The sequence below is a fragment of the Orycteropus afer genome, unplaced genomic scaffold (assembly GCF_000298275.1).
Source record: "Orycteropus afer afer isolate SDZICR_OR568_19922 unplaced genomic scaffold, OryAfe1.0 scaffold00596, whole genome shotgun sequence".
In the NCBI taxonomy this organism is placed as follows: Eukaryota; Metazoa; Chordata; class Mammalia; order Tubulidentata; family Orycteropodidae; genus Orycteropus; species Orycteropus afer.
Genome location: NW_006922183.1, coordinates 883,473 through 893,546, shown reverse-complemented (window position 1 = coordinate 893,546; position 10,074 = coordinate 883,473). Strand labels below are relative to the sequence as shown.

The 10,074-nt window shown below is 46.3% G+C and overlaps 1 protein-coding gene across 1 annotated transcript in view; it reads right to left on the bottom strand.

Annotated features, from left to right (window-relative positions):
* Positions 1-4,442, bottom strand: part of VGLL2 (vestigial like family member 2) — a 7,523-nt gene extending 3,081 nt beyond the window's left edge. Inside the window, exons 1-2 of the mRNA XM_007956272.2 lie at positions 4,362-4,442; positions 1,519-1,834 (exon numbers count right to left, since the gene is read on the bottom strand). Of these exons, the coding sequence (XP_007954463.1) occupies positions 1,519-1,834; positions 4,362-4,442 (397 nt within the window). The remainder of the gene's footprint in view (positions 1-1,518; positions 1,835-4,361) is intronic.
* Positions 4,443-10,074: the final 5,632 nt, after the last annotated feature.

Below are 10,074 nucleotides of genomic sequence, written 5' to 3'. Positions count from 1 at the left end.
TTGCCTTTGGTGGTGAGAGAAAGACATTTAATTTTAGGCACCTTTATTGAGCATCTACTATAGGGAAGGCGTCCACAACATATACTAACAAAACCAAACCAAACCCAGTGCCATCGACTGGATTCAGACTCTTATGGACTCTATAGAACAGAGCAAAATAAAACTGCCCACAGTGTTTCCAAAGCTGTAAAACAGGAGGGGAATGCCTCATCCCCACCCCCCAGAGCAGTGGTTTGGAACTCCCCACCTTTTGGTTAGCAGCAAAAGGCTTTAACCATTGCCCACCACATACTACAGAATTAAACATGCTTTAAAAAATGAATAGGCTTTTGGTTAAATATATTTAGGCAACTGCAGAACAAAGAGAATGTCCTGTATTAAAACTACCAATTTTGGAGTTATATCTATTCAAGGCCAGAATTCAAGGCAGATTCAACTGCCAGAATCTCTAAAGAAAAAGGGGTCTAATGAGGATATTTATCCCCTGTCCCCACCCCAAATGTAATATTTGTTTTGTTTCTTAAAGCAAAATTATTCATTTCTTTGGTTCGACTCATAGCGACCCCTCCTTGGCTTTCTGAGGCAGTATCACTACCGAAGTAGATGGCCCAACTTTCCTTCTGAGTTTCTTTGCTTAGTACATATCAAAAACTCTAAATTAGGTGAGGAAATTTACCAAACACTGCCTATTCCCGTTATCTTGGTAATAAAGGGAGGATGCGATTTGGCTTCCAAGTAGGTGGAAGAGTGTTGACTTGTCTAAGACATCAGCACCCCACAATTTATGGAGAGAGGTAGAAAAAATAAAGAGGGTGTGTGTTTTGTCTTAGAAATGGTTTGCTCTACTTAATTTTTTTGTTTCTTTGCTACTCCAAATGCTTTATTAAAAGACATTTTCTGCTTCAAGGTTTCCCAAGTAATTGGAACATGACAGACGGCATAGGTGGGTTTCAGGAGACATTCTCTAGCAGGCTCTGCTTGCAGTGGCGTCTAGGAGTTTTTCCTCCAGGCAAAATTCTAGAAACTAAGGAGGTATCTTATAAGTTGCTGGAGGTAAAGATTTTTTTTCCCCTAGTTTTCAAAGGACATCGTAAGACTTCCATTTCTACAGCACATGTACCTATAATGGTAAATTTCGCTCTTACACCAACCTCTGGGAGTAGTTAAGAGGTCAAGTATTATTCTAATTTTAGATAAAAGTAAATAGAATAATGTCAACGATTTTAAGAGACTTGCCCAAGGTCAAATTGTGAGCAAGTGGTGCAGCCAACCAGCAAGCCCAGGCCACCAAATTCCAAGCCTAGTGGTTTTTCTAGGTCACTACTGTGCTCTGGTCTTCAAGAAGAGATCATCTGCTCATGCCCTTTTCTCCTTTATTTTCTTAGCCTCTCCAAATGCCCCTCCCTACTCTTTTCTGATACCTAGTATTCTTTCGTCTACAACTCTTTGGCCTTTGTGGGTGGACCCCAGGCTGAGAGGACTCTCCAGCCATCCTTGCTTTTAGGACCACATACTCACCCCGCCAGGGCCCAGAGCTCCTCGGTGCTTTACTGTTGGTACAGCTGGGGGAGTAGCTGCTAGGTTGGCTCAGGGCCCTGCTGAAGTGCTCGTCCACCACGGAGCTGATGTCCCCCTGGAAATAGGTGAACAGGACACAGCGGGAGTTGATGTATTCCGCCTCTGGTGGGTGCTCCTTCTCCGGGCTGCCTTCCTCCTCTTTTATACTGGCCGGAGTTTGGCTGGAAAATGAGGAGCTGCCGCTGCCGCTGCCGCTGCTGCTAGGGCTGGTGTTGCACTCCTGAGCTTCTTGCATTTTGGAGTAATAGGCTAATTTCTGCTCAGAGAAAAAGAAGAGAGATGTCACAGTTTTAACAGACATGGCAAAATAGGGTCAAACTGCAATCCTTCATCCCAGTCCCCAAGTTATCTATGGGAAACTCGCATCCTTGCTTATGCCTAAACCTTATGCTCTTGGCATAAACTAGCAACAGGGTGAACCAACAGTCAGCAGGCCTCTCATCTGCAGCTGAGGAAAGGTGGGATTCTTGAGAGGCCAACCACCTTTCTCAGCTCCTCTGCCATCCTGGGAGTTGTCAGGCTGCAGGAAAAGCTCTCTGAAGATGTTAAGGTGAAGGTTCCCGGAAGACACGTAAGTGGCCAGGTTATGAGCAAAGTTTGACGGCAGAGCCTGGCTCAGGGTGGATACCTTTTTTTAATCAGCATAGCCACATCTAGTCAGGGCCTGGATATTCCCTGTCTGAGAAACCAGGATAGAAGCACAAGATGTGGGACTAAGCATCCCATGATGGAGCAGGAATAATTAAAAAAAAAAAAAAATTCATTCAGTGCAACCAGGAATATAAAGGAAGAAGTGCCTCAGACAGTTTGGAATAGTTTCATCTAGGAATGAGTTGTATGAAGTGAAAATGTGGAATAATGTCACGACTGGGGAGTAATAAAAGTGGGTGGACATTTGTTTGGTCACCCATAAACTACCCAAAAGTCTGTCTCAGTTTCTTTAAACATGTCATTTTAAGTAAGGAAAAAAACATTCGACTATGAACATTCCCACCCTGACCACCTCTATGTCCACTGAGGAAGCGAGAAGTGAAAATGAGCAGAAGGAAGAATGTTGAGAGGGGCTGTGAAGCTGGGTAAACGGTGATGTCTGATAATGATTTTACAAACAAGCACAACTGCTGAGAACAGTTGTTTTAAAAAAAAGAAAAGAAAAAAAGAAATGAGTAATGGACTGAATGCTGGCAGAGATGGCCTCGATGCGTGTCCGGGTCACACACACAAAAAATGAATGAAGATCTTAATGCAATAGACTGGACCAGGTTAACCCACTGCCATTGTGTGGAGCCCAACTCTTAGTGACCCTAAGGACAGTATAGAATGCCCATAGGGTTTCCAAGGCTGTAAATCTTTAGGGAAGCAGACTGCCTCATCTTTTCCTACAGAGCGGCTGGTGGGACCGGCCTTTTGGTTAGTAGCTGAATGCTTTTAACCACTGCACCACCAGACCTCCTTTGGACCATGATAGGGGAGTATTACTAAATAACTCTGGTGTTTTGGTTCCAGCCTCTAAGAAGAGCTCCTACTCAAACTGGGACTATTGCAAAGGGGAGAGAGGTCCAGGGAAATAGAAAAAACCAGACAGAAAACAAACTCACTTCTCTCCCTTTTGCAATAGTCTCAGCTTGGGAAGGAGCTCATCTTAGAGGCTGGTGCCCAAACACTGGAGTTATTTAGCAATATCACCACTTCCTAAATATCACGTTATCACTTGGCTAACAACGAGGGACTCTGGTGATTCTTAAAATTAACATTGAGTCAAAAGAAACTCCCGGTTGGAAAGTAAAAAGGAGTGACTGGGAGGAAAAAACAAATACCAAAACCCAACCATTTCATCATTAATTCATCAGGAAATTTTCGAATAGACATTCCGAATTTGCAAGCAACTGGTGAAAGGATCCACTCCACTTTGGCGTGTATTTCAATCTCCGCAAAGCAAGAGTCCAGGCCCTCATTTCTAAAACTGGCCGGGACCGCTACACCCCGGTGTGCCTATCATGTTGTTTGTCCTCAGTTTCTGATTTGTTGAGTCAATGGCACATTATTACTCCCCAGAACTTTGTAAAAAGCAAAAAATGACAAAACCAATGTGTTCCGCGCGGTGCTGTTTGTAACGAATTCACTGGTTTTGCCTGAGAAATGAAAAAAATTTACTCCGTGGGTAACTTGCAAGGATGAGAAGCGTAATCGTGCATCTCAGAGTGAAAGACAGACCGGCCTTTGCTTTTGTTTTGTTGTCACTTTCACCTTTATAACCGAAGTGTGCTTTGCTCGGACCCCCCTACACCCACAGAGTTCGGAAGAATCTGGAGTGCTACAAGTTCTAAGAAGAAAACCCAGCCCGCGCCAGCCTCCTCTGATTATTCCCAGGGAGACCTGGGCGGGAATTTGTTGTTGTTATGTGCCCTCGAGTCGGATCAACTCATAGCGACCCCTCCTCCTTGGCTTTCCCAGGCGGTATCACTACGGAAGTAGATTGCCCCATCTTCCTTCCGAGGAGTGGCTGGTGGGTTTGAACCGCCAGCCTCTGGCTAGCAGTCAAGTGCCTTAGGCACTACGCTATCAGAGTTTAAATATCTCCCCAAAAGAGCAAATTCGGGTTAGTTAACTGCACAACCAACCTAGCGACGGTGCAGGCAACCCGGCATCCGAGCAACGCCGGCCACTGGTCTGACGCCCGGAGCGCGCGCGGAGGCGCTGCCGACCTCGGGGTCCAGGCGATGCTCGGGGACGCTGGGACGCGCCACCCGTCTCCGAGGCCCACGCTCAGAAGAGACACGTACCTGGTGGTAAGGGGTGTAGGCGGCTGCGAAGTAAGGCTGCGGAGGACCATATACTTGGTACATAACATCCAGACAGCTCATGGCTCCCCGCAGCGGAGACGATTAGATGTATTATCATCAACGCTTGTTTGGCGGAGCGCCTGGATGCTGCATGGGCTGCGCCTGGGGCCGTGCTCCGGAGTCATCGGTGGCGGAGCTAGAGGCAGCGCGTTCCGCGGCTCGGGATCCCGCTAGCTCGCTCTCTCAGATCCCACGCCTGCGATTCTGGCTCCGACCGTGCTACGGAACAGACACGCCCGGGCTCCGGCTAGTGGGCATTTAAACCCCACGCCCGGCGGGCGTGCTGACGCCACTCAGGGGCCGTGGAGGAGGGGGGACGATGGGGGGAGACTAGGGGCCAATGAGGAGCGAGGCTCGCGGGCCAGTGGGGCAGCCAGTGTGTTTTCCGGGGCTAGCCAGTGGTGCGCCTGTGGCTGAGAGGACCGCGGACTGTGCGGTCTCCAGCGTGGGGCCTGAGGCCTCGCAGTGCGAGGGGTAGAGCTTTCCCACACTAAAACAGAAGGAGGGGAGAAAAAAGGTGTGTGGAGTGGGAAGGGGACGGAAATGGGGCTCTTAAAGCTGGAGAGAAAGAGAAATTGTGTGGGGAGAGGGTCTGGTGGGCGAGTCTCGGCCGCACTTTGGAGAGTGAGTGTGTGCGCTCCGGGTGGAGAGGTAGGGGTAGAGTCTCTGCTCTTGGCTCCTGAGGAAGTGCAAGGAGGCACGGCACGGTCCCTACGAATTTCCCAGGGGATCCGGATCGTGGCAGACCGGATGTCCCCGGAGTCTGGGAACTCCTCCTCGGCGCGAAGGAGCTCCCTCTGCGGGAAATAGCAGTGGCTGAAGTCCGCCACCGCTGCCCTGCCCCACCTCCTTGCGCCTCTTCGGACCGGGTCCTCCCGCCGCCTGCTCCCCACACTTCAATCCAGCTCCGTAGGGCTTTCCTTTCTGCCGCAGCTACAGTCCGATCCCTACCCCCCTTCCTCTTTGATTTCCACGACCGGACCGGGTTCGGTTTGCCTGGCTCACGTCAGGCCTCTGGCTCCTCCGGGTGCGAGCTGCTTTCGAGGAGTCCGAGAGGCCGGCGTCCTTTCAAGTTACTGTAACGTTTTGGGACAAGGACTTCTACGTTTCAAGAGGAGTTATCCTAGGAACTGCAGTGGAGTTCAGGGAGGGCTGTGCTGCCTCTTCAACCAGTAACACAGCAACAGCGATTTCCTCTGTTCATCTTCGGTGAAAAAGGATGCACTCCAAACGTGAAAAAGCCTTGCGCTCTCTCTTTGGCCCAGAGGGCTCTTCCGACCGGCTTCCGGTGACACTTTCTCCCCTTGCCAAGCCTCCCCCAAGCTCCCCGAGGAGCGAGCGAGAGAGTGGAGACCCGCTCTATCCGGCAAGTTTAAGAATGAACGCCGCCGAGGCTCTCCACTGCTGGGTCAGGTTGCGGAAGGGGCGGTGCGGGGAGAATGGAGGCCAGATTTCGGGGACAGGGGCAGAAGTTGGGAACTTTGAGAACCCAGACTCCAGAAAAGGCAGCCAGGATTACAGACGCAAGTGGACCCCTGTTATTTATTCTCCAGTTTCAATCCAACAAAAAGTTCGACATCCATTCTCAGGCTATAAATGACAAGGTGCGAATAAATGCACCGTTCAAGTTATATTTGCCTTCAATACGTGGATATTTGAAGCCAAACCATTTCGAGGTTAAAGTTTTGGCTTTGCCAGATTTATAAATGGCTTTGAGTCTCCAACTCGGTTAGTAAATGGTGGACGGTCCTGAACGATTGGGGACTTTCCTTTTGTTTTGACTGGAATCTATTTTAATGAAAAATAAAAATATAAACACCTTCCCCGCCCCCCAGCACACAGCCCAGTTGTAGGCAAGAGGCTTTTTAGAAATTGTATTGCCCGGTAGCTGAGTGCTGCCGGCTTTGGCAGCTCGAGACTCTCCAAGCGCACAGGTGAAGAACATCCCCGCCACCTTCCAACTCACTTGCCCGGGAGTGTCACAGGAGGGTAACGCCCATCAGATTACATTTCCTCTAAGGGCAAAAGAGTGGACCGTCACCCAAGAAAATTCGGCCTTTTCCGTGCGGCAGGGCGCGCAGGCCAAGTCTAGCTTCCGCGAGCCGCGCACCCTCGCTGCGGGGGAGGAGGGGTCTCTCGGCCCCGCCCCGCGCTGGATCCTTGAGGTCCGGGGCTGGCGTATCCCAGGGCTGGGATCTGAAGCCCCGACAGGGACGGAGGTGCCCACAGAGCCACCGCACCTGGTGGGCGCTGTTTCCGCAGGTCAGGCAGGGCTCGCTGTCCTTCGTGGGACACAGAAATTCAGATTTGGCTCTCTCTCTCCTAGGACATCCCTAGGAGAGAGGGTCAATTGCCTAGCGCGCTCCACACTCAGCCCGCTCAGTCTTGGCAGGCGGCGCGCAATACTGCGCGGGAAAAGCTGCGGACAGTGGTAAGCAGCGGATCCCAGCTTTCCCCAATGCCCGGAAGCTCGGCTCTGGTCTGCGCTCACCTCCCCACTAGCCAGCCACTATCCCAGCTCACACTGACACTTTTTATTTACTTTGCCCATCGTACTAGAAGAACCTTGATTTTTTCCACAATTTAAGGAGAAAATAACGAGAACGTCTCCGAATCCAACAAGGCCCAGCAAAATGTTATTTTCTTAAAGGCTTGCTGAAGCAGCGAGGACAACGGACAAAGACTTCTGGTTCTAGTTGCTTAACAGTGCTCTGTTTCTATTTCTCAATATCTTAAACAATTTCAAAAAGTCTTGATGAAGCGAAGTGAGGATATTGACTACACGGAGAATATGGCCAATGAGCATCAGTTTTGAATTTCAGGCAGGAAAACATTCTCTGTATTCCGAACCCTAACTTAAAAACTAAGTGGAGGAATTCCATTTTGACTTAATGAAAAGCCAAGAAAAAGAAGATTCCATCATCTCCAAACAAATTTAGAGTAACTATTAACAGTGTTTTCAGTAAAAATCTCCCTTGATCTGCTGTAATGTAATGTGACACGTTGTGATTATTGGCATATATTCGATGATTCTAAATATGTTCCACTTTTCCTTCCTCATCTTCTAAGACTGTATTTTCATACACAAGTAAACTTTAGTTCAGCTGACCTAATCACAGACTTCTGGATTCAGCTTTCTCTTGCATTCATGTTGATATTCATTTCCAGTTCTAAGACAAAGAAATACATTTCACACCATTTCTTTCAGAAATGAATAATTTTTAAGGTTTCCATGACATCAATAGTATAAAGATATGATTACACAAATTCAATTGATAGGATCCAAACTTTTTTTTTTTTAATGATAACATGCAAGTATCATGAAGGGAGAAGTGAAATACTTGTGTCGAATATATTGATGTGTCTTATTTTTACAAAAAAGGAGGAATTAGAAGGAAATTTACATTTTCTGATATTTACTTGGATGCAAAGAGAGAAAACAGAGGATGTGGAGATTATTTCTTAAGGAGAATAACTTGTTTTTCATCTCTACTTTGCCTAGAAAAGACCTTCGGATTCCACTTTTAAATACTGAGCAGTGTGTGTGTGTGTGTGTGGGGGGGAACTATAAGAGCTTTGAAACTCCTTTTGTAAGATATGGGAACATAGGGGAAACTTGCAGACTCAGGAGGTGTAAATCGAATGAGGGATTTAAATGGTTGACTTAGATATTTGACAGTATTGGTGTTGATCCATTCCCAAACTTCTGTTTATAAAGGTCGTTTCAGCAAGATGCTAAAGGGATTAAATGAAGACCTCAGTAATAACAGTCAGAGGGTGAAGATATCCATCTGAGTGTGACGTCCTGTCACATGCCTCAAGAGGTCTTGAAACAGATTCTTAGAAACTCACTCATAGGAAGTTTCTCTTGGCACACATGGAAAAATTTTTAGCACTGTCTGCTTGTCTGGCATTTTCTGGTCTGCCACTAATTCCTTTGGTTATTGTGACTGATTTTTTTTTTTAAATCTCCCAGTGACATGAATAAATAAGGGTTAATTCTGCCTTAAAGATAACATGTTGTATGAGGTTTGTCAGTGCATGAGGATACTTAACGTAGCAGACCTCAAAACATACTACACCTTTCAGTTTTGTCATTAACTTCATACCTCCTACTTTAAGGTGAAATCTACTTGATGACTATGAAATTTAAACCTCACCACTGTTTTTTTTTTTCTTTTTGTACTATTTTATTGTGCTTTAGGTGAAAGTTTAGTTTCCTATTTAACATTTTTTTTTAAATACAAATTGTTCCATGACATTGGTTATGGTTTCACAATGTGTCAGCATTCTCATTGTTTCCTTTCTGTTTGTTCTGTTTCCATTGATCTAATTTCCCTTCCCCTGCTTGCCTTCTCATTGTTACCTTTGGGTAAACATTGACTGTTTGGTCTTATATAGTTGATTGTTTAAAGGATCACATTACTCACAGATGATATTGTTTGTTTTATAAGCCAATCTATTATTTGCCTAAAAGATGATGCTCAGGACTAGTGTCAGTGCATCAGTGCCAAGTTCAAAGAGTATCTTAGAACAATAGCCTCAGCGGTTCCTCTAGTTTCTCTCTATTGGGTAGGTCTGGTTTTTTTCTTTTTCTTCTTTTTTTTTTTTGGTGGGGGGAGGGGTACTTCAATTTTGTTCTACATTATTCTTCCGTTCCATCTGGGCCCTTCTATTGTGGCCCTGACCAGAATGGTTGGTAGTGGTAGCCCAGCACCTCATAGTTCTTATGGTCTCAGGTTAGAAGAGACCTTGGTTAATGTGGGCTGTTGTTTTTGTTGTTATGTGCCGTGGAGCCAGACCCACTCATAGCAACCCCTCCTTGGGTTTCTGAGGCAGTATCACTAAGGAAGTAGATTGCCCAACCTTCCTTCTGAGGAGTGGCTGGTGGTTTGAACCACCAGCGTTCTGATTAGCGGTCAAGTGCCTTAGACACTATGCTATCAGGATGTGGGCTATTAGTTTTGTGGATTAGATTCTTTTTTGTGTCTTTGGTTTTTCTTCATTCTTTTTTGCTCCAGACCAGTAGTGACCAACAGTTTTATATTAGATGGCCACTCACATGATTTTAAGATCCCAGTTGCTATTCAACAAACCAGAGTATAGAGCATTATCTTTATGAACTATGCTTTGCCAATTGGTTAAGTTGTCCTAAGCCTTTTAACCCAGTAAACCAATCCTGCAAGTTATTTGGATATGACTAGGAAGTCTCCATCACTGTGCTCTCCATTACTATTGTTTTTTTCATCTTTATAAGAAGCATGAATCAATCAGTTTGTCAAATGATGCAACCTATGACATTATCTTACATTTAAGAAATATTTTAAAAGTTGAAATGTGAATTTTAAAGACTATCTTAATTAAGGAGCTCTAGTGGCGTAGTACCTAAGGCATTTGACTGCTAACCAGAAGGCCGATGGTTCAAATCCACCAGCCACTCTTCTGAAGGAAGGTTGGACAATCTATTTCTGTGGTGATACAGCCTCAGAAACCCAAGGAAGGGTTGCTATGATTTGGATCCCACTCGACAACAGTGAGTAAGTGGTGGTGTAGTGGTTGAGACATTTGGCTGGGGAGAGTTCCAGTAAGATGGAGGACTAGGCAGAAAGACTGCACAGACCCTCTTCAACAAAGAAAAGGGAAACCAATTAAC